The sequence below is a fragment of the Macaca thibetana genome, chromosome 13 (assembly GCF_024542745.1).
Source record: "Macaca thibetana thibetana isolate TM-01 chromosome 13, ASM2454274v1, whole genome shotgun sequence".
NCBI lineage: Eukaryota > Metazoa > Chordata > Mammalia > Primates > Cercopithecidae > Macaca > Macaca thibetana.
Genome location: NC_065590.1, coordinates 15525862 through 15551151, shown reverse-complemented (window position 1 = coordinate 15551151; position 25290 = coordinate 15525862). Strand labels below are relative to the sequence as shown.

Sequence of the window (25290 nt, the reverse complement as noted above, 5' to 3'; positions counted from 1 at the left end):
CAGCCTGGGCAACCTAGTAAGACACCATCTCTACCAAAAAATACAAAAATTAGCTGGGCATGGTGGCACATGCCTGTAATCCCAGCTACTCAGGAGGGTGAAGTGGGAGGATTGCTTGAGCCCAGAAAGTCAAGGCTGCAGTGAGCTATGATCACACCATTGTATTTCAGTCTGGGCAACATGGCAAGACCCCAGTCTCAAAAAAAAGGCTTTTCCCTGATTTCCAGAACGTATTGGGTGGTGTCCATCTGTTCTTGGATGATGTAAGCATAAGGATTTATTAGGTATGAAGTGTGGCTTTTATTTGAATAATAAAATATTTTGCAAATATTTGGCAGTTGGTGTTTATTCTGTAAGTTCTCAAAACAGGTGATAGGTTTTAAGGAAATGGGGCCTAATATCAAATTTGGTTGAATTAATGAATTCCAAGATTCTTTCTAGCTTTTTTTTTCTTTTCTTTTTTTTTTTTAAAGACAGGGTCACTCTGTTGCCCAGGCTAGAGTCCAGTGGTGCAATCACAGCTCATTGCAGCCTCAACCTCCTAGGATCAAGGGATCTGCCCACCTCAGCCTTTCAAGCAAGTGGGAGCACAGACACGTGCCACCATGCCTGGCTAATTTTTATTTTTCAAAGAGTTGGGGTCTCCCTGTGCTGCCCAGGGCAGTCTTGAACTCCTAGGCTCAAGCAATCCTCCTGCCTTGGCCTACCAAAGTGACAGGATTACAGGTGTGAGCCACCATGCCCAGCTCTTTTTCCTGTAGTGGGAAAATGGTATGTCTCAGAGAGTTTAGGATTGGAAGAGGCTCAGCTGTGCTTTCCAGGGAACTAAAACACAGAACGGTTGTCTTGATGCCCTTGTTTGGAATTCTTTGCAGATCATGATCAGAGAAGAGTGGTGCTACACTCACAGTTTAGAAAATGACACTGACGCCCTGACATGACTCCTTAAATTACTATGCATTCTGCCTTAAATTTATACTTGTTACAAAATAAAATGCTTCTGACTTTATGAGCAGTCTCTGACTAGTACATACTCCACTGCTCTCCCTGTTCTTAAAGGGGTATTCACTGTCCCTTTCCTCCCACAGCTACAGTTTGCTCCTGCTTGGGACTTTGTGCCCCATCTTATCGCCCCAACCCTACCCAACTGTGTCAGGACTTGCAAGAAAGGCAGATAGGATCTGCAAGTGCAGGACAAATGAGAGTGAAAAGGTAGGAGAGACCTTAGGAGGGCAGGGGTGAATGCATTCTAATACCCCTCCTGACTCTGGCAGCACCTTCCTTACTGCAGGTCAGGTCTCATTAGGGTGGTGAAAGGGGGATGGTGTGTGCAAAGAAAAGACACAGACCTTCCTGTCAATGGTTCCAACCTCCCCTCATTCTCAGTTCTTTCCTGAATGCCAAAGATGGATTAAGCCATTTGAACCTCATATGAAGCAGAAGTATCTATAAGCTGCTGTTACTCTAGATCTATGAAGGAAAAACTGAGACTTGGACCAGAATTAAGTCTGTGAACACAAAGCCTGCTTTAGAGTCTGCTTACCTAGGGATTGGACCAATCTGTAATTTGATACCAGGATAATTATGCTGTTCTCCCTTGGCTATTTGGGGTGTCGCCGTGACTTGTTCCCTCTCTTTTGGAGAAAGACAAGACTTCACAGATTCCATCTTCTTGGCCAGCTCTTCCACTGATGTTATATTAGTTTCAGTAACTAAAGAATCAGAAGTAATTCCTGTGTATGTAAGATCATGAAGGAAGTTAAGATTTAGCAACTTAATACTTCAGCTAAAAATCAATAACATGAAAAATACATACATGCAATGATTTCCCAGTGATCTTCATGGGCTCCACATACTGAATAGTGATTGATTTGAAGTGTGACTTATAACTTGTTTTTTCATGTTAAGCCCTGTAGCAATGTCCTGCTACATCAGGCTACCCTCCTAGCCAGCCCTGCAGACAGCTGTAGGTAGATTCTTGACACCCTTTCAAGACTCTGAACACATCCCCAGTCTCCTATTCACTCTCAAGAGAACTCTCTTAGGGACTAATCACTGGCCTACCCTTACACCACAACTTGGATCAATTTTCTTGACTTATTAAGGTTAACTCACACAACCTCCCAATCCCATTCCTACCCAGGATGACCACATGGTTACTGCCTTGGACAGTGGGTAAAAACTGTCTTGCATTAAGTTTTCATGGTAGCCCAAACACAATCATGAAAATGAAAGGAAGGCAATCAGACTGTGCCAGGCACACCGTGGCTACAGGCTGACACCCTAAGTGAGGTCAAGAGGGTGCAACAAAGGCATGGATTCCTGTCTTCTCTTTTTATTCCTTTTAAGAATAGTCATGTTTTAACCAAATATCTGAATTGTAGTCTCATTCCCAAAGAATCTACTATTAAGTATATCTATTTTATGTCCTCCTTCCCACATGTAGTGGGTTACTTAGCTACACGACTGGATTGTTCCCCAGTTAAATCTACTCTTTTTTTTTTGAGATGGAGTTTTGCTCTTGTGGCCCAGGCTGGAGTATAGTGGTGTGATCTTGGCTCACTCCAAACTCTTACTTCCTGGGTTCAAGCGATTCTCCTGCCTCAGCCTCCTGAGTAGCTGGGATTACAGGCACGCACCACTACAACCGGCTAATTTTCATATATATATATATATATATATATATATATTTTTTTTTTTTTTTTTTAAAGTAAAGACAAGGTTTCACCATGTTGGTCAGGCTGGTCTCGAACTCCTGACCTAGGTGATCCACCCGCCTTGGTCTTCCAAAGTGCTAGGATTACAGGCGTGAGCTACTGTATGCAGGCAAAATCTACTATTAAAGGACAAAGATTTGTCACCTTCTAAGATAACAAGAATCTAATTTATTTTCTAAGGACAGCTTGTTTTTTCTTTTCATTCATACAACAAATATCATAAGCAATTATAATGTCACTTGTGTTTGGCACAATATATTTCTCATAGAAGTCTTCTAAAGGTTATAACCACTGACAGTAATGGTCAACTAACTGACGAGATTCCTGAGATAGCTATTTTTAAAGGGATAACACAAATTTAGATGAGTATGTTGGTGGGTTTATTATGATTAAACATGTAACTTAAGGCATTTCTCCTTTGTGCCTCAGTCTCTTCCAGTAAAGAGCTGTTTGTCTTCTCCCATCTAGGATTCCAGGGAAGTAGGACACTCCAGTCTAGGCTGTTCTGGTGGAAACCACCTTTGTTCAGTGTTGAGCAGTGTATTTACTTGTAATCACACAAATAAATCAGCTGATGACAATGGCTGAAAGGGCCAGGTCATGGAAACCAAGAAGTGAGAAGCATTTCTGGGGATAATTCTTTTCTTCTTTTTCCTATATGTCCTGGATGACTTTTACTGGTACAGCTAGAGAAGATGAATTTAAATACAAAAATAATAGTACCTTCTGTGGTTCTGTTTGAGTCTTGCAAAATATTAAGAACAACTTCCCGCAACTCTTGTATTGGCTGGAAGGAAGGAAGAAAGAAAACATACAAAATCTTAAAAACATTCATGGAAAAAATTTGCTTAGGAATTTTAACATCAAATAAATGTTTTATAATAAAAATGTTTCCTTTTAAAATCTTGTCTAACTATAAGTCTTTTGTCTAGCTTGACAGTTTTATAGCTTCATGAGAAAAATAAAGAAACACAGAAAATTTTGATTAAGTGTTGGTACACTTGACTTAATCAACAGATGTATTTAAAGTTGTCCACAATGTAATTTGTCTACATCGAATTCTATTTTCCTATTGATTTGTATAACACATCAAATATGTAATATGTATTCCCACATAAAGATTCTCGCCCAATGATGTAAAGCTAGCCATACAGAAAATGTATTTTATATATATTTATTTATTTTCTTGAGACAAGTCTCGCTGTGTCCCAGGCTGGAGTACAGTGGTGTGATCTCAGCTCACTGCAACCTCCACCTCCCGGGTTCAAGCGATTCTCCCTTTATCATAAAAGTCATATATATATATTGTAGAAAAACTGAACAATAGGTTAAGCTTAACAAATGAAATCACCTATAATTCCATTGACCAAATACAATTTTTTTTTTTTGAGACGGAGTCTTGCTCTGTCACCCAGGCTGGAGTGCAGTGGCGCGATCTTGGTTCACTGCAAGCTCCGCCTCCTGGGCGCCATTCTCCTGCTTCAGTCTCCTGAGTAGCTGGGACTACAGGTGCCCACCACCACACCCGGCTAATTTTTTGTATTTTTAGTAGAAACGGGGTTTCACCATGTTAGCCAGGATGGTCTTGATCTCCTGACCTCGTGATCCGCCTGCCTTGGCCTCCCAAAGTGCTGGGATTACTTATAGGCGTGAGCCACTGTACCCAGCCCCAAATACAATTTTTTATGAAAGGGAGTCTCTGTCACCCAAGTTGGAGGGCAGTGGTGTGGTATCAGCTCACCACAAACTCTACTTCCAGGGTTCAAGTGATTCTCCTGCCTCAGCCTCCCGAATATCTGGGAATTGCAGGCATGCACCACACCATCTGGCTAATTTTTCTATTTTTAGTAGAGATGGGGTTTCGCCATGTTGCCCAGGCTGGTCTCGAACTCCTGACCTCAGGTGATCCGCCTGCCTCGGCCTCCCAAAGTGCTGAGATTACAGGGATGAGTCACTGTGCCCGGCCAAGATACAATCTTTGTAGGCATTTTAGGTAATTTTCTCCAGCTTTTCCTTTCTTTCTTCTTTTATTTGTTAACATACTTGAAAAAAAATAAAAAACTTTTATGGAAAAGTAATTTTCTGATAAAATTATCTGAGATAGGCTTCATTTTTCAAGTATGTAAACTATGCCATGAAGCAGAAGTTGTACTTTCCCACAAGAACATTATAGTTGGAGGTTTGTCTTCCTTACCTGGGACTCTGTATCAAATAGATATAAACTGACAATAAAGTATAAAAGGAAAGCTTTCCATAGATTTTTTTCAAAATCCAAAAGATAATTATGATTTCAGCTAAATGAATGGGAATAAACGCATAGAATATATTGCAAAGAGTGAATTCCATAAAACATTCATCAAGTGTATTTTACATTTGTATAGCCTTCTGGTTAAAGATGGTGGATTAAATATACCTTTATTTTTAATTTCTCTTGAAAAGCGACTGAAAGGATAATAAAGGGATTAAAAAGAGGCAATAACCACAAAACATAGGAAAGAATAAATGGCGATAAGGTTTTGGAAGCTTCAATGCAGAAGAGAAGTAAACAATTTGATCGACTTGAGAGAGCCAAATCCCAAGCTGGCAGTGTGGCTGAGAAACATTCCTGGGCTGGCAGAACAGCTTAGGAATGTGTGGTAGGGCCCAAATTAGGAGGACTCTTTAACATCTGTTCAAAAAGCAGTCAGACCTCCAAATCCACCATGCACCCCTAAACTCTATGCAGCCTGGTAACTGTGTCTAACTCCCTTCATCCTAACAGAAAACTGGGGATGTATTCTCCAAGTCTCTGAGGGATATCATGCAAGATTGGGATAGGGTGCTTTCTCAGAAAAGGAGATAAGCGGAAGTTTCCATGTTGAGGGTTGAGACTCCCTGCTCTCTTCTCTCCCACAGCACTGGCAGTCTGGTTTCTAGCTCCCAGGAAGGAGATTGGAACATACTTCTCCAGAGAACTTGTCCAGCTTAAGAGTAAAGACATAAAGATACTGATATTGAGGGTTTTCTAACTAATCAACTCAGCCAGATCACCCTGTGGTGAAGCCCCATCCACGTGTCTAGAGCTTTAAATAAGCTTTTTCAGACCCACCTTATATATATGCAAAGAGCCCAGTTTCACCAGCATCTGTGTAAAGCATTTAATGAAGAGAGAACAAAACAAAATAGAACAAACAAACAATACCAGCGAGAGAGAAAGAAATGAAAAACACCAGAGAAGAAACAGACAATGTAGAAAGAAGAAAACTGATACAAGTTCTAAAAAACAAGGGATCCACCCAACTTAAGAAGGATGTAAAGGGAATCTAAAGGTGATGGTAAAGAGATCCCAGGAAGACAGCTGGTGAAGATGGCAGTAAAGTGCAACTTGTTCAGTCTGGAATAAGCCAGAAGGGTCTAGGAGAAAGGTCTCTAAGAAAAAGAAATCAGTAGAATATCTGATGTTTTCAAAGTATTGAGGAACTTAGACAATTAGAGAGAGTTTGTGACTTAATTATATATAAATACTCAGAAAACTTAGCAAAGGCAAAACAGGACAGTAACTCCAGGAAGAGTAGAAAGTTTTGCTTGAAAGGCAAAGTAATCATAGTATACACTACATGGCTCAACATACTCATATATTTCTTATATATTCATTAACAATGTGAATGCTAAATAGTGACCAGAATTTCCATGACTCTAATTAAAGTATGAGGAATGGCAAAGGTCTGTAAGGATGGTAAATAGGGGTGTGTATTTGTGCGCACTGGGGGATCTGTGTATGTACGTGTGAAAGAAGGCTAAATCTTCATTCTGCATAGCTGGAATTCCATAAATCATACCTAAAACTGAAAAATCAAGAAAGAGAAACATGTTTTCTGAAACTATAGAGGTTAATATAAAAATAATCAGTTTGCTCTGGGAAGGGGGAAATGGCAGGGAAGGAAGACAGAGGCCTTATTGAACGAAACTTATCAAACTACTTGACTGCTTAAACTATGTGCATGTACAATTCTGATTTTGAACCATTATGGAAAAAGGTACCACAGAATATGGAATATGACATGGAAAATGACATTTTAATGAAAAGCATTATAAAGCTATTTGATGCGGTTTTTGTAAATAATAATTATATAGTGTTTTTTTTCTAAATTTTCGAATTAAAAGTTATTTATGCAATGGCTCTGAATTACTGATTTAAGGATGTTGATGTATTGGGTTTAATATATTTTTAGGTTCTTTATGGTAAGGTATTACTTTATAAGTGTTGGATACTGATGTTGCAACCTTCTAACCACCATATTATAAACAACAACAGAGAACTCACGTGAAAGAGAATTTTAAGAAGTTACCCACCCAAGACAGATACTCACTGTTGCCCCATTTTTAATGGCCTCTTCATATAGCCCGATAACATCAAAGGTGCCTTTACTTGCCAACAACTTTGCTTTGCAGATCCAGAATTTAGCGAATTTTTCAGCTTCAGGAATGCTGGACAATATGTTAAGTATTTCATTAGAAGGTACACCCTGAAAAAAACCAAAATATCCAGAGGCCATTATTACCATTTCACTGTTAGTCTCACATCTCCTAATATTTATTACAGCAGGTATGTAGAAATTGGTTTGATCACTAATATTTTTGAACTATAAAAAAATGTCAATTTTACTGAGGTACAATGTACATGTAATAAAATGCACCTGTTTTAATTATCCATTTTAATGATTTGAGACTTTTTTTTTTGAGACGGGGTCTCGCTCTGTCACCAGGCTGGAGTGCAGTGGCATGATCTCAGCTCACTGCAAGCTCCGCCTCCTGGGTTCAAGCAAGTCTCCGGCCTCAGCCTCCCGAGTAGCTGGGACTACAGGCACGTGCCACCACATGCTCGGCTAATCGTTTGTATTTTTAGTAGAAATGGGGTTTCACTGTGTTAGCCAGGATGGTCTCGATCTCCTGACCTCGTAATCCGCCTGCCTTGGCCTCTCAAAGTGCTGGGATTACAGGCATGAGCCACCACACCTGGCCAAATTTTTTTTCTTTTTTATGAGACAAGGTCTCACTCTGCTGCTCAGGCTGAAGTGCAGTGGTACAATCACAATGCGCTGCAACCTCTACCTCCTGGGATCAAGCAATCCTCCCACCTTAGCCTCTCAAGTAGCTGAGACCACAGGCATGAGCCACTGTGCCTGGCTTCCTCATCGTTAAATTTTAAGAGTTACATAAGACCAAGTAGAAAATGTTTATCATAGCTGAAGGTAAGAAATATGTTCATTTTTACATGGTACAAAAACAAAACAAATCATAAACATTTCTTATATATTCATAATATTCCATATTTATAATAATGAGAACACTGAGTAGCGATCAGAATTTCCGTAGGACTAATAGCAATGTAAAGAATGACACAGGCATGCAAAGGTCATAGGGGTATATATGTGTATGTGTCAGGGATTTATGCAGGGGTTTATGAAACAGGGCTAAACCCCACAAAAAGAAACTTTGAAATGGATTCACTGGTTTGGTTCCCTTCTGGCTTGTGCTGCAAGCAGGACAGTGATACGGACCCAGAGGAATGGGGAGCACTACCACGCCCAGAAATCCAGGTACTGGCACACTCAGCCAAGCAGCACCATCTACTGCTATTGAAATGGGGGAGACGCAAAGGTTAAGTTCACAACTGAGAATCACTAACATTTGAGAAAACCAACACTACATGAAAGAAGCATAAAACTCAACAAACAAGAATGAACACTGGAGCAGAGGAATACTTTTAAGAGTATCACAGTCAATATCTTCAGAGTGATGAGACTGTATTGCTATCCTGAAACTAGAATGGGCTATTAGGAAAAATAACCAATAGAAGGGCAGAACAATTGCATGGGCACCGCTGAAGAATACATCTGTGAGCTGAAAACTCAGCTGTGAAATCCTCCTAGAAACCAGTGCAACAGAACAAAGAACAGTATGAAAACAAAATTTAGAATTCTGAAGGATATATCCATTACTCAATAATTCTAATATCCATCTAAGAGAGTTTCTAGAAGGAACAAAGGTAAACACACAAAGTGGTTGTAGGAGAAAACTTTCAAGGAATGAACAAAGAAACAGTTGTTCAGATTGAAAGGCTCTCAGAGAGTTAAGCAGGATGAATGGGAGAAAAAATATAAAAACTTAGAAAACCAAAGATAAAAAGAAAATCTTAAAAGCTTCCAGAGAGGGGGAAGAAAAGGATTATCTATAAAGGAATGAGAATCAGACTGAAGTGAGACATTAACAAATCAACAACTCCAGACGCAAGAAAGAAAATGAAGCAGTCATTTAAATTTTTCCAGGGAAAACAAGCTGAAATTAAGAAATTTCCCCCAGCCAAACTATGATTCCAGCATGAAGGCAAAATAACAGTTTCATGAGAATAGACTCAAAACATTTGCCATTCAAAAATCATAAATTTACTAGTGAGTAAACTTTAGAACTCACAAGAAAAACTAGAAACAAAAGTAACTGCAGGCCAGGCGCAGTGGGTGGTTCACACCTGTAATCCCAGCACTCTAGGAGGCTGAGGCAGCGGACTGCTTGAGGCTAGGAATTTGAGACCAGCCTGGGCAACACAGTGAGACCCTGTGTCTACAAAAAAAATGTAAACAATAATGGGTGTAGTAGTGTGTACCTGCAGTCCTAGTTGCTCAGGAGGCTGAGGTGGAGGATCGCTTGGGTCCACCCAGGAGTTCAAAGTTGCAGTGAGCTATGATGGCATCACTGCACTCCAATCTAGGCAACAGAGTGAAACCCTGTCTCTTAAAAAAAACAAACCAAAAAAGGAACTGCAAGAAGAATATGATATATATTCTGCAAATCATGTTTGAGCTTACATCTACCACTTTATTTTCATTTCAGTGTATTATTTTCCTTATGAAATAAAACTAGATCAAACACAGAAATGAGGAAAAAAAGAATTCATGTAAGCTGAATTACAAAACAAAATGGCAGGCATAAGTTTAAACATATAAGTCATCATAATAAATGCATATGAACTAAATTTGCTTTTTAAAAGCAGAGAGCTACACAGGAGGCTGAGGCAGGAGAATGGCATAAACCCGGGAGGTGGAGCTTGCAGTGAGCTGAGATCGGGCCACTGCACTCCAGCCTGGGCGGCAGAGCGAGACTCCGTCTCAAAAAAAAAAAAAAAAAAAAAAGCAGAGAGTTTCAGATTTGTTTAAAAAATGTAACTGTGTGCATTTATATGAGACATACCTAAAATAAGTCAACGCATGAAGGTTTAAAGGAAAGGGATGGAAAAAGAACTACCAGACATATTCTAACAACAAAAAGCAGGTGTGGCAAAATTAATCAGACAAAAGAAATCAAAGCAAATCATGAATCTTTCTGTACCTAACAACATAACTGAAAAACAGAAAGTAAAAATGGACAGACATATGAAGAGAAATTGTCAATGACTAATCACAGTGCCAGGGAGAGACTTTCGCCTATTTCTTTCAGAAAGCAATGGATCAAATAAACAAAATAGGATATACATTCTTTTCAAACATTTTTGGAATATTTACCAAGAATGATCAGATATTAAGACCACAAAGAAAATTTCAACAAAATCCATCAAGTAGAGTACACATAGGCCACATTCACCAACTACAATGCAATATAATTAGAAATTAACACCAGAAAAAAAATCTACAAATCTGGAAATTAAAAGATATTCTTTTAAGATATTTTTTGGGTTAAAGAACTCAAAATGGGAATCTCAAGCTATTTAGAAATGAACAATGAGAAGATATGTCAGTTAGGAAGCTTCTGTGTGTCAGCCCCAAACCCCATCCTCTGCGTTGTGATGCTTGGGTTGAAACTCTTGTAAACCACTTTCTGCTGGACACCAGCTCCCTGCTCAGCTCTGCCACTAGGGGGCACGAGAGGGAGGCTGCAGGGATGGAGAAGGAAGACACTTGCTTCGTCCTATTTGCTTTCCTTACCCCAGCAATGGTCCCTCGCCCTGGCAGCAACAGTTGGTCCTAGCCTCCATCTTTTTTTCTCCCATTCCCCACTCAGAGCCCACCTCCCTGTGCAGCTTCAGAGGCAGGAGCACCAAATGGAGAGCATCTTTTCCTCAAAATCTGAGCCCCAGCCTTGCAGGGCCTCTCCTCCAGCATCTGCTGGGTAGTATGCCTTCCTTACAGTTGGGAGTCCCATTTCTACCAGGGTTTGTCTCTCCTGCTTCTTGGTTTTGATACCCTAACCTCTCTTTGTTCCCCTAGACCCAGTGGGTACTAGCTGCTTCCTGCAGTTATCACCACTGTTACCTCAGGTTCCTTTTTGCTGTCAGACCTGTGTGTAGCACCTGCACCCCTTCTGATCCCTTCATTTTGAGCGCTCACTGTGTGCTTTCACAGCCGGCATCTGTGCTCCCTTGTATGTGACCAGAGAGTGGGAAGTGCCTTGAGAATTCTTGTCCGCCAGAGGTAGCCATGAATAAATGACAATGGAAGCTTTAACACTGGAGCTCCCAAGCCTCTGATCAGGATGACTCGGAGAGATGTGAGTGACACTGTCTCCAGAGCATCCCTGTGGGGCTGTGCCAGTCACCCTCCATGGACTCGCTTTTCTGATCCTCCAACTTCACTCCCCTCCCAGTTTTCCCTGGAGTGTCTTCCGAATAAACTACTTTCACACAGATTCTCCTCTTAGGGTTCACCTCTAGAGAACCCACATAAGATACTGTGTAACCAATTACATTATTTCTGTGGTTTGTTTTTCAGACTTCACCCTGACACATAATATGACCAAAGTAAAATTCAGAGGCAAATCTGCTATAGCATTGAACGTATTTATAAAAAAAAAGAAATTCTCACTTTTAAATGATCTAAGGTTTCAATTAAAAAGCTAGGAAAAGAGCAATAAATATAAAAATAGATGCAGACATTGATGCAAGAGAAAAAATAATCAATAAAACCTGAGGTCTTTTAAAAAGATTAATGAGAAAAAATCTTTGGCAAGTCTAATTTTTAAAAAGTCACAACATTACTCAAGTTGACTCAAGATATATGAACCCTAAATAGAGCAATGACCCCATAATAAATAAACTGAGAGGATATATACAAAATTATCCTCCAAAGAAACACGGTCCAGATGATTTTTATGGGCAAGTTTTTATCAAACCTTCAAAAAATAAAAATAATTCTCGTGTCATACAAACTATTTTCAGTGTACAGGACAAAAAGGAAAACACTCAACTCATCTGCCTAAATCAGCATAACATTGGTACTAGGAAAACACAAGAAAAAACAACCAAAGTACATAAAAAAGTGAATAAAAGAATTCCAACTCGCAAAAATATAATACTTCCTTTCTCTCCACACCTATACTGCATGGACATGCATGAAAACAGAAAGAATGACTGGCAATGGTGGTCACCTCCAGAGAGAAGTCTGGGATGCCTAAATATGTATGTTATAGAGGAAGAGGGCTGATCATTTATCTGTATTGTTTGAAATGATAATAAAAAGGTACTCATGTTTTTAAATAATACAACAAAAACAAAAGAGGAAAAGAAAAAGAACTCAAGTTTAACTCCACAAGGAGAAATAGTTAATATTTAACTGGCTGTTGTGAAAATGTTGCCTGGAGTAGATTTAAACTGAACTTTTCCTTTTTTTGGCTGATGTTCAACATTACCAGCCAAAGGACCGAATGAGTCTTGCTTTAGGCAAGGATCTTAGTATAGAAGTTTATTCCATCATTTTTTATTAATATATTTTTTAATATATTTTTCCTTTGCCTACCATCATACTCTTTGCCTACCATCTATTTTATCCTTATCTGCAGAATCCACGATAAAGTTTAAATACTACTTATAGCTACCCACAGTATTTAGAATACTCCAACTTTACATATAAACTTGCCTTCTGACTTCAGTTTCAATGTTAAATGTGTACTCTTCAGAACCTGATACCCAAAGAAGCAAAGTTCCTTTTGGAGCCAGTTTATTTGGATTAGTTTTCCAACTTCTTTGTGCCTTAGTTTCGTTTGTAAAGTGATCATAGTAACAGTGGTTATAATCATGAGATAATCTTAGCTAAGTGTTTATAAAAGCGCAGACATACAAAAGCCACCGTTTATGGGCATGTCATTATTACTATTGCTATTATTATTACTCCATATTTAAAAGAGTAGCTAAGTTTCTGCTTAGATGAAGGCTATCTCTCCTATACTATATTTAAGAAAAATGTTCAAAAATTCTAAGACTTTGGGCCAAAGCTGGAGGAATTTATCTTCTTCACTCACCCCTTCGATGAGGTTCAGACATTCTGTCAGAGTGTTGTTAATTTTACTGGACAGTTCGAGTTGTGCTTTCTTTTCCTCCTCTTCTTTTTCAATGCTCTTCCAGAATGAAATATTCATTTCCTTTATTACTTTTCTTTTTGTTTTAATTTCCATAGGGGGCCGTTTATAGATTTTTCCCTTAGATTTCTGCCATTCTTCTAGTTGTTTCCTGAAATTCAATTAAAGGGAGAGTGGTTTTATTTATTTATTTTTAAACACAGTCAAGCTGCTAAAGTATATGATACGTATAGATAGAGTATAATTACTTTCAACTACAGACAAAATTAGGAGAATGGAATTAAAAAACAATTAATAAAAATAGATGCAGACATTGATGCAAGAGAAAAAAGTAATGGGTAATGGCAGCACTGGGTTGCACCCACCCATGAGAAGGCAGACACCAAGATTCCTAGATCACACGTGGCCAGCACTTCAGACTTCAAATAGAATTTGTGATTATTATTCTTTGAAAGTTTTCACTTGTGCTACTTGACACTTGCTTTCCTAAGACATCCCTCTTCTTTTGAGATGACTAACTCAGCACTTCATTTCTCTCACCATAAACTGTCACTCAACCCAAACCTAACAAGCCTGCATTCTACCCTCAGTAAGGTCTTGGTGTGGGAAGTGACCCACTTAACCTGGTTCCTTAGCCCTCTCTTGACCAGACATGACTCCTTCATAAGCTAGACCTGTAATTTCAGGGCTCTTAAGTAGCTGGCTCTGATAGTGCCAAGTCCTCAATCTTGCTGTCCCCCACTGTTCACATTTTCCACTCCAGCTTCTAAGCAGGTGACAGACTGCTTTTTGGGGGTAGGGGCACCAAGACATGTAGACCTCATGTTTGGATGTAGGCACTCCAGTTTCTTTAAATTAAAACTACATATTAATAATGACTTTCAAGTGTACATTTCAGCCCAGATCTCTCCCTGGATCCCCAAACTTTGTAAAACCCACTGCCTAGTTGATATCTTTTGATGTCTGACAGGCATTTCAAATCTAATACTGTCCTAAACAAAGTTCTCGATTTTCATCTCTGCATCTGTTCCAAATTTTTCTTACTTTGGTAAATAGCACCCCAGGCTGTGTCACTGCCAAGGACTTTCCACGGCTCTTGGAATAAAATTCAACATATTTTCCATGGCTGAAAGGCACAGTGTAATCTGGCTCCTGCCTACCTCTCCACACTAGTCTGTCACTCACCCCCTCTAGGAGCTCAGGTATCCTTGCAGTTTCTTTTTTTGTTTTTGAGACACAGTTTTGCTCTGTTGCCCAGGCTAGAGTGAAGTGACATGCTCTCCCGTCACTGCTACCTCCACCTCCTGGGTTCAAGTGATTCTTGTGCCTCAGCCTCCTGAGTAGCTGCAACGACAGGTGCGTGCCACCACACCTGGCTAATTTTTGTATTTTTAGTAGAGATGGGGTTTCACAATGTTGGCTAGGCTGGTCTCGAACTCCTGACCTCAAGTGATCCGACCACCTCGGCCTTCCAAAGTGCTGAGATTACAGACATGAGCCACTGCACCCTGCCTCCTTGAAGTTTCTTGATCCAGACTTATTCCTGCCTTAAGGTCTTGCATCTTCAGTCCTCCGCTCAAATGACACCTCCATGGAGAGGCAATTACCTGCAATTACCGTGTCTTATTTAGTCAATGTGCTGGTTTTCTGTCTCCTCCACTGGAGTGTGAGCTCTATGAAGGCAGAAACTTTGGCAGTCCAGTTCCTAGCACAGTGTCTAGCACACACAGCTATTTAATAACACACAGTAACATTCACCTTTCAGTGTGCAATTCTGAGTTTTGACAAATGCCTGAAGTCAGGTAAGTCTATTATCAAGCTCTAAGAGAGCTGTAACACCGTCAATAATTCCCTTATCCTCCTTGGTAGTCAGTCTCACCCCTAATCTCCAGCTCCTGAATATCACTGATCTATTTTTTGTCTTTATAGTTTTGTTTCTTCCAGAATGCCAGTAACTAATTTTTGAATGAATGAATGCTACTAACTCTCATTTCTGACTCCAGAGCAAAATCCATGCAATGTTTATTATTTCAGCCCCAAATACTGCCCCTTGCCTTCACTCCAACCACCTACTTGATGATAGAAGTTGAGACATCTGGCATGTGCTTCCTCCATGTTCCTAGCATTTTTCCTATCTCCTTAGCCTTCCTTCTAATCATAAATGAAGAGGGAACTTTCCCTTTCTAAAGGCAACTTACTCCTAGGACCTCAATACCAGTTTTGTTTCTCTAGTACTTTCTATATATATCAATTAGCTCCAGAAGGGTAAAGACTGACTGACTGTGTGCTCATCACTGTGTCTCCTAGCGCCTGGCACATTGTAGGTGCCGAAGAAACACCTGCAGAATGAGTGAATGAATCTCTCCCTTTCCAGACTCCTTCTCTTTTGTAATCAAACATGTTCAACATGCAACACAGTCTTATGACCAATCCTCTGTTGTCTGACGTAGACTGTGAGCTCCAGGGCTGGGACCCTGACTTCCTTGTTCACCACCTCAAGGTCTCTGCACTCACTTCTCTTTCTGCTCAGGATTGTCCTTCTTCTTGTCACCAGCCTCTCCTCAGAGTTAGGTCTCAGCTCAGACGTTGCTGTTGAAAGTACCTCTACTGATCCTTCTATCTAAAGCAGCCATTCCAGCTCTACTCTCTTGATCACATCACCCTGAATTAAGTTGTTTACTTACTGTCTCTTCAGGAGGGCAAGGGGCTTGGTGGTGGTGTTCAGAGCTGTACGAAACATATATGCATACCTGCTTGAAGTACAAAATAAGGACATTTCTGACAAGCAGGTATACGTATATGCTTCTCCTGGGTAGAAAGTGTGAAAAATTCACTGGCTCAGTTTCAATCAATGTGTATGTTAATATTAACCAACCTGAAATCTTGATTTTTTCTTTTTTTCTGAGACAGAGTTTTGCTCTTGTTGCCCAGGCTGGAGTGCAATGGCGTGATCTCGGCTCACCGCAACCTCCGCCTCCCGGGTTCAAGCAATTCTCCTGCCTCAGCCTCCTGAGTAACTGGGATTACAGGCATGTGCCACCACACCCAGCTAATTTTGTATTTTTAGTAAAAACAGGGGTTCTCCATGTTGGTTAGGCTGGTCTCGAACTCTCGACCTCAGGTGATCCGCTCGCCTCGGCCTCCCAAAGTGCTGGGACTATAGGCATGAGCCAGCGTGCCTGGCCCGAGATTTGACTTCCACCATCTGAACCCTGTATTTGAACTGACTGCTCCTCTCTGAGCTTACTTGCCATAACTTGGCCCACTCAGACTCATGGAAGTTTCTGGTTCTTCCCTGATAACTTTTCTGAACTTAACCATTGGTTTGCTTGACAAGAGACTACCATCTTCTCACTTCCTAGCTATGTGAACTCTTATCTGTTCTATTGCTGTTCAGCCTAGCAGAGCACTTCTTGAACATGTCTACATCTGCACCCCCTACTTCTTACTCATCCATTCTGTGTTTCAATTTCTTAAAAAAAAAAACTATTTAAAGCATACAATTACAGAAAATGATTTATAACATATGTACCACCTAGCCCTGTCAAGTCTTAATATATTTGCTTCAAATCTTTTTTCAGACTGTAGTTAAAAATTACTTAGGAGCCATTATTTATGGCCTATTTCCTGACCAAGTCTTCTTGATGGTCAATTTTCCTAATTATCTTAAGTTGCACAAGTTTAGAATTAAAGCAAAGTACCTTCGATCCTCTGCTGTTGCCTTCTTTTTAATATTTGGGTTTGTTCGGGTCTCATTTACGGTTGTGACATCAGCTTTTTTGGGAGCGGTCTTGTTCAGAAAATGGTTCTGGGGAACAACAGCCTTTTTCAAAGTCCGTGCTTTTTGTTGAAAGTCATTATTGTTACGTTTATTACAACTGGTTCCATTTGGTCTTATACTAGGGGTGCTTGGAATGGCTGAATCAAATCTGCCAACTGTCAGATTAGGCCTCTGGCTTATGGCTTTCGGTTTTTGCAGTACGCATGATGTCTGAGGTATACAACAAGGTTGGGTGGACTTCCGATCTTGCTTGATGTCTGGATGTCTGTTGTTATATTCACCCTGAAGCAAATTGGGGTATGTTCTGGGTTTGGTATGTTTCATTCTCTGTTCAATAACAGGGTATGACTGTAACTTAGTTTCATTTGGTCTTTCATATTTACCCCTATTAACCTTTACATCTTTGATGTTCTTGACCACCAGTTTCTTTGATGACTGAACTTTACTAAGGGTCTGAATAAAGTGAGAGGGAACCGTTCTTGAGGGTTTTACTCCTGGTCTTGCAAGATCTGCTCCTCTAGAGAGTTGCTGTGATTTTACTGGGAAAGTCCTGCTTTGTGTTTCTCCAACAAATTGTTTATTAACTCTCTCTTTCAGAACAGCACTATTAACTGAACTTTTGCCCAAGGCTTGTTTAGGAACCAAACTGTTCTTGGTTTGATTAGAAAAGTTAGTCTTTGGCTTACTTGTGGTACATAAATTAGGATCTGGCTTCCTCTCAGGTTCTGTTAAGATATGGGGCAAGTTCTCTTTGTTTGTTTCTTTTAGAAAATTATCCAAAGATTCGTTTTCAACATGGGTATTATTCACAGAGTCTGTACATTTAGCATTTCCTTGATTTGTTAACTGCTGCTTTGTAGTTTTCAATTGCTCTATACTAAGTGACCCCACGGGTTTTCTTGACAGTTCTCCTGTTGTGGATGATCCAGCTTCACGCTGTTGAAAACTCTTGCTAGAAGGCTTAGAGTATGGATTAGAAGAAGCATATTCTGAAGTCAGCCTTTTGCCCAAAAGTTTTGGTGGCTCCAACTTCGGCTTCTGGGACCCTGTAGTATTAGGTGGTCTGGGTTGGAGTTTAATGCTGGTGGATCTTTTAGGTTTGACAGGCAAAACAACATGGTTGGTAACATCATTTTTGGGTTTAATAGTCTGAAAAAACAAAGAAAGTATATATTAAAAAATTCCTAACAATATCCTACTGTTTTTAAAATAATAAAAATAACTGTTTAACACATGCTAAAAAAATTAATCATTTTTAGATTTTCACCTAAGAAAGCTGAATTCTCAGAAAGTAAAGAATGACTAATAGACAGTTTTTGTGTTTTGTTTTTTTTTTGAGACAGGGTCTTGCTCTGTCATCCAGGCTGGTGTGCAGTGATGCAATCTTGGCTCACTGCAACCTCTGCCTCCTGTGTTGAAGCAATTCTCCCACCTCAGGCTCGCAAGTGGCTGGACTACAGGCGCGTGTCATTACACCCGGCTACTTTTTTGTATTTTTAGTAAAGATGGGGTTTCACCATGTTGGCCAGGTTGGTCGTGAAATCTTGAACTCAAGTAATCCACCCACCTTGGCCTCCCAGAGTGCTGGGATAACAGGCATGAGCCACCGTACTTGTCCTAATAGGTAGTTTTTATAACTTGAGTTCCTATCAGAAATATATTAGAATCTTTTAGCTTGACAGAATTAAGCAGCGATGTAGTGAATATAAAAAACTTGCTCTTTAAAAAATGAATCTGCCTCAAACAGTAGTTGTTGAATGCCTATTATATCCTAAGTGCCCTCCAAAGGACCCTGAAAAAATATATACATAATGAACTTATGTTAGGGTACCTCCCAACAAATCTCTCCTAGTACTTTGTATAGTCACATTATATGTTTTTTAAACTACTGCCTTTGTAAACATCACAGTATCACTCAAGAACCTCTGTCTCATCCCTGGAGTTTGGTGACAAGGAGATAGGTGGCAGATGATGTGAAGGCTGAGATATGCTGCCACAGCTCTCAATAAACATGTAACATCTTAGTAGTCACATGTGTAAAATCAGCCAGGACAGGGTTTTAAGGTTAGAGTCTATGTTAATAATAAACAAATGTTTAGTCATGTGATTTATTTCTGGATGAGAAGGTAGGGCTAGATTACAGAGAACTCTGAAAACTAGGGGAGTTTAGAATTCATATGGTAAGTAACTGGGCAAGCCACTATGAATTCTTGAGCATCTATCATGAAAGCAATTACTCAGAAAGGAGAATTTCACAGAGATTTATGGAATGTTTCCAGGGTAAGATATGGGAATGCTAGAGTTACTGCTCTATTTTTGATTTGACATATATTGTGAAGAATCACTATATAAACCTGGCGAGTATGTAAAGGATATCTAACCAGAACCATTTGGCATTAAGGGCAAAGAGATGTCTACTCCGGATGACAGTGGTGTGCGTGTTGTTTTTAGGGGTGAAACGGGGGAGAGTTGTGAGTGGGAGGCAGAGAGATGGATGGTATACCCACAATGCCTATATCTGGATTAATCTTTTGAGCACCAACATTTATATACACCTTGGATCCCTCCATCATTGCTTACTGAAGAGGTGGAGGGATGCTGGCATGAAAGCTTCCAAATGTGTGTTAATTTTAGTTGCTTTCTTTTATATTAAAAACAAATTGATATAATCCACAAACCATAACATTCACCATTTTAATAAGTGCACAATTCTGTGGATTTTAGTACAGTCACACTATTATGCAGCAATCACCACTGTCTAATTCCAGAACATATTCATCACCCCAGAAAGAAACTTGGTTTACTTGTTGGCGGTCACTCCCCATTTTCTGCTTCCTGCAGTCCTTGGCAACTGCTAGTCTACTTTCTGTCTCTGTATGTCTACAGATTTGCCTATTTTAGATGTGTCATATAAATGGAATCATGTAATATGTGGCCTTTTCTGTCTGGCTTCTTTCACTTGGCATGTTTTCAAGATTTACCCATGTTGTAGTATGTATCAGTACTTCATTACTTTTTAAAATTAACTTTAGAGCAGGTTTAGATTCACAATAAAACTGATAATAATAATAGTATCTATTATCTAGAAAGGATGCCATATATCCTGGTTTTCACAAGATAGTTTTGATTTATGCCTGTTGGTCAAAGAGTACTGCTTTTTACTCTCAAAAGTGTCCTGGTTTGGACATTAAAGCATATGGTCTACTTCCTTACAGGGTTGTTCTGAGTGAGGTAATGTATACAAAGTGTCTGGGTGTTAGTTGCTGTCATATGTGGAAAGTGTTATATAAATTGTCAAGCATTATATAACTGCAATGATGACTATTATTTACATCGTGCTTTCAGTTTCTCCTAAATTCTGTAATTCCCTTCCTGAGTTCATTTTTTACTTTTACAACTGTGTAAAGCAGATAAGGTAGGGTATCATTTTCATTTAAGAGTTGATGTACTGAAATCAGTACTTTCAACTTCCAGAGATGCCTCAGGGAACTCTGACTGAGGGCCCTTTCCAGTGGATTTTTCTTTAAGACTTGCATGCTACACTGGTTCAAGCTACATAAAGTAAAAGTGTAACCCAGTGCTTCCCAAACGTTAAATCATTGTGCATAAATTTTGCCTTATATGCATTTTGCTGTCCTTCACAGTGTCTAATGATGTCATGTATATACACAACATATATATGTCTATATATGCATATGCATATGACAAATATGACTGAGGTCATTTGGTGAATGAATCATTAAAACTTATTAAAATTCTCACCAATGAGAATGTTTCACTTCAGGAAGCACTATTTGAGTTACATTTCAGAACACAGATAAAAACTATGCTTTTAAAAACTAAAGGTGAGATTTTTATTGCAGATGAAGAATCTGTGTCTCTTTCAGAGGGCTGATTTCTTCCATTTAAACTTTAAGTTAAGGATCCTTTACCATTCTATCTAATGTAGCTAAATTAAATTGATTAGGAAGCATATACTTAAGTGGCTCGGAAGGTTCAATGCAAATGTTCTTTTAATGACTACTGAGCTATTTAACTTCATGGCAGCATACCAAAGTGGTTAAGATCACAGGCTCTCAGCTTTGTCACTTAATAGCTATGCGACCTATTTAACCTTTCTGTAACTTAGTTTGCTCATCTGTAAAGTGGGGCCACTAATAGCAGCCTCATAAGATTGTGAGGACTCAGTGAGGTAACGCAAGTCAGAAAAGTATCAGGCACACAGTAAGTATTCAATAAATGTTAGCTATCAAGAGGACTAAAGTTCACTTGAGACTTTTTTTGGTTAATAAAACTAAACTGTAGTATGTCATACTTTTCAAAAAATGATTGTCTCTTATTAAACCAAACTGTTTTTATATCTAAAAGAAATATCTTTGAAATACATGTTCTTTAGGTTGCTAACATCTTTATTATTTTTATTACTAATCATACCTATGAATGCATATTTTTAAAAAGACTAATTTCTACTTACAGATTTAGAAGGTGGTGGATTCAGGCAATTATTCTTGGATTTCAGATAAGGCCTATAAAAGACAAATTAAAATTAATCCTCAGCACAGAAGGATGCCAAGCTAAGCTTGGGAAGTACAGTGATTAAAAATTATGATTAGAATTTTAAATAATTAGAATTTCTGTAATGGCAAAATAATTCAAAATTAGATTCAATAAAGTCTCCTTATCATCATTTCTTTAGTTCTGTATCCTCCCCCTTGGAGATCACCAACTGCTCCTACTTTTTTTTTGCCTTATGATCCTTACAGAGACTGTCTATGCACAAATCTAGCGTTCTCACAATATTAATGAGATATATGTGTTTCCTTCATATTTGTATAGTCTTACTCATTCAAACATCATTCCTGGAGCACTGCAATGTGCCAGACACTGAAGATACAATGCCAAATGAAACCATTAACTGCTTCTTTAAAAAATTTCCAGCTGGGCATGGTGGCTCACGCCTGTAATCCCAGCACTTCGAGAGGCCAAGGTAGGCGGATCACGAGATGAGGAGATAGAGACCATCCTGGCTAACACAGTGAAACCCCATCTCTACTAAAAATACAAAAAAAATTAGCTGGGCATGTTGGCGCACACCTGTAGTCCCCAGCTACTCAGGAGGCTGAGGCAGGAGAATGGCGTGAACCCGGGAGGCGGAGCTTGCAGTGAGCCGAGGTTGCGCCACTATACTCCAGCCTGGGCGACAGAGCGAGACTCCATCTCAAAAAAAAAAAAAATTTCCTTGTTTTAAGTATCTTCAAATACTATCTTTTCTAATTTTCAAGGGGAAAAGTGATACCAAAAAGAAAAAAAAAAGCAAGACACACATGAAATCTAGCTAGTGAGATAGGAAATGCAGAAAAAGGATAGGAAAACAGAGAATTTAGAAGGAATCAATCTGCATGGACCAAAAACAACTGTTAGACTAACAAGGACTTTGATTATGACTTGTTTGATGTTTGCCTCTCCCATCTAGAACATAAGCCCTGGGAGGGCAGGAATGTCTGTCTTGTTAAGCACCGTATCTCTAGCATCAGAAGTAACTGAGACATGGTAGGTACTAAATAAATATTTGTTGAATAAATGAATTAGGTTCATTTAATCAAGGAAATAGAGGTGAGTAAACACCCAAGATAAAATAAAGGGTGAAAGCTAACTTTGTAAAAATTAATTTTCAAAAAAATATTTAGCAACTCAAATGGGGAAAAAATTAATTAGTGCTAAGAAAAAAGGACATATAACACCACAAAGATGGTAAGAATCTACAAAGGATAAAAATGAAGTGGTTATGTTCTGTCTATCTCAACAGTAAATGCTAAGAGAATGACCCGAGAGCACCACTAGGCTGGAGGATATCACTCTGCTATGGAGGATTGATTGTAACTGGCTCTCCTGCCTTAGCAAGAAATGCCAGAAGCATGGTCATTCGAGTTCTTTTTTTCTTTTTTTCATTCAAGTTCTTGACCAAAAACTGCCTTCATGAGAATCAACTTCCCCAAGAAAAAAAACGCAGAAACTGCCAAAGCTTCCAGCATGATAGGTAATACTGACCCTTCCCTCCTTCCTTTGGAGATTCACACAGTAACAACGCATAAAGCTTTGCCAATGGACTAAGCACTGCCCAGGGGGTTTGGTCATGCCTGGACTGAAATGCTCTTTTTGCGTTATCATAGAATCCCAATGCAGTCTGAGTAGACTCTAAGCAAAAGGGACATGTTTCAAAAAGGCTTTAAATTGCTAGTACAAAGAAGGCAACAAAACTTGCATAACTGTGGACAGATAAACTCACTTGGTGTTTTGGCTCCTCAGTTTTCCCTTGGCTGCAAGGTACTCCTGAAGTTTTCTCTGTCGCTCTTCTGCAACACAGGCAAGCAAACAAACGACATAACTTCAGTTCAAGATTTTAACCAGTTCATTAATATTCTAAAAGATGACACTTTTCTCTAGTGATTTTGGCTTTGCGACATAATGTTACAAAATCCCTAGTCCTATAAATTTGCCTTCAAGTTAATATCAACATCAACAATATCATTTATATGCCAGGCCTACACTAAGCTCTTTAAACTTACTACTTTTTTTTTTTTTTTGAGACAGGGTCTTCCTCTGTCACTGAGGCTGGAGTACAGTGGCACAACCACAGGTCACTGTTGCCTTGATCTCCCAGGTTCTAGCAATCCTCCCACCTCAGTCTCCTGAGTAGCTGGGAATACAGGTGTGTACCACCACGCTGGGTAATTTTAAAAATCTTTTTTTGTAAAGACAGGATCTCACTATATTGCCAGGGGTGGCGTCAAATTCCTGAGCTCAAGTGATCCTCCTGCTTTGGCCTCCCAAAGTGCTAGGATTACAGGCGTGAGTCAAAGCACTCGGCCTAAATTTATATTATTTCTTTCAATCCACAAAACAATCCAATGAGTTTTTGCAATCTGAAATCCAGAGAGGGTAAATGTCACGCCCAAAGTTACCCAGCTAATATGTGGCAATTCCAGGACTTGAAAACAGGCTTATCTAACCCTGGAGCTCACAGCCACTGTTCACAGCTATAACAGTCTATGTTTTGAAGAACTTCTGTTACTGGCCCACCTGAGCTGGTGAGCCAGGCCTGGTCTGATGTCTTTTAACAGGGATGATGATTTTTACCCACAAACCCTTATATGGCTTCCTTTGTTGGTATTAAGGATAAAATATGCCAGGTCTGCTCATGGCAGACATCTATACTATGGTGACTTTCTACACAAGCCATTTGTGAGGGGATGACAAGTCAATGATTTCTGCCTTCAACAACTTTCAAACTAGCAGTGGAGATAAAATAAGCACAGCAATAATTACAGTATAAGGTAAAATCTAAGGGCCATAAGAGAGAAAAAGAAGTATGCGAGTTCAGAGGTGGGGCATAAATGAGGGGAGTAGGTGGTTGGAAAAAGGTTAAAATTAAAACAATGACGTGATGGAAGAAAAAAAGACGACAGGGGTGCCAAACGACTCTTAACCTCATCTCAACGGAGTTGCCCTGTTTTGCTGATGCTCACTGTATCCTTAGAGACAGTTTGCCAGGCAGTGTAGAGCGTAGGGGCTGACATAGGGGGTTGGGAGTCCCACCTCCGTGACTTCTAGCAAATTAGCAAACTTTGCTGCTGCTGAGCCTATAAGGCAGACAGAAATGCCCATCTTTAAAGCTTGTTATGTAAAGTGCCTAGGACCTCGTAGGCATCAACAGAAATAATGGAAGAAACAAAACAACGGTGCGTATCTTGGAGAACGTGGCATATGTGCAGGAGTATTTTGAAAGGTAGGAAAGGGCTCCAAGCACATCTAAGAGATTAGGGATCACAGAAGCCTTAGCCCTGGGTGCAGATTTAACCTATCAACTTCTAGCCACGGCAGGCTGAGAGGTGTGGAGTGAGAGCTCCACCCAAGGCAGGAGACCCGGGCTCAAGCCAGACCCCGCCTCCTGGCACAGAGGACCATACCCGGCTCTGCCTGGAGCCAAATGTGGATCAAAACAGCGCGCTGCTTCCCGCTGCTGGTGAAGGCCCGACCAAGGGGCCTGTTTCTTTATCCAGAACGTTGCGACAATGACATGTCTTTGCAAGGCTGCTGCAGGGCTTTCTAGAAAGGTGCCCGTGAGGTATCTGGGCCTGCGCACAGCCTCCGCCGCCCCGGGCCCAGACGTCTACCTGGGGGCCGTGGCCGGGGGTCGCGTATGCGCTTCCGGGATGGAAAACGCCCGAGGGAAACTTAGGCAGGCGAGCGGACGGGCACCTTCCGCGGGAAGAACTCACTCGGTGGCCTCCTACTACCCTGGCCATGTTCCAACGCCCGAGAATAACGGGGACTCATTCGCGGTCATACTCACCTACAGCTGCAGCGGCGGTAGGCCCGGGCCCCACCATGACTCTTCAGTGACAGTTTTTCTTCAAACGCCGCGCCCGTAGCCAAGACCGGCGTGCCGCGCCTCCGCGCGTCCTCATT

General features: G+C 40.1%; 1 protein-coding gene across 1 annotated transcript in view; it reads right to left on the bottom strand.

Moving 5' to 3' along the window:
* The window catches only part of CKAP2L (cytoskeleton associated protein 2 like), a 26643-nt gene extending 1353 nt beyond the window's left edge, over nt 1–25290 (bottom strand). The window contains exons 1-8 of the mRNA XM_050753279.1: nt 25175–25290; nt 23108–23174; nt 21296–21347; nt 16742–17970; nt 12984–13191; nt 7067–7222; nt 3441–3504; nt 1544–1733 (exon numbers count right to left, since the gene is read on the bottom strand). Of these exons, the coding sequence (XP_050609236.1) occupies nt 1544–1733; nt 3441–3504; nt 7067–7222; nt 12984–13191; nt 16742–17970; nt 21296–21347; nt 23108–23174; nt 25175–25211 (2003 nt within the window). The 5' untranslated portion in view covers nt 25212–25290. The remainder of the gene's footprint in view (nt 1–1543; nt 1734–3440; nt 3505–7066; nt 7223–12983; nt 13192–16741; nt 17971–21295; nt 21348–23107; nt 23175–25174) is intronic.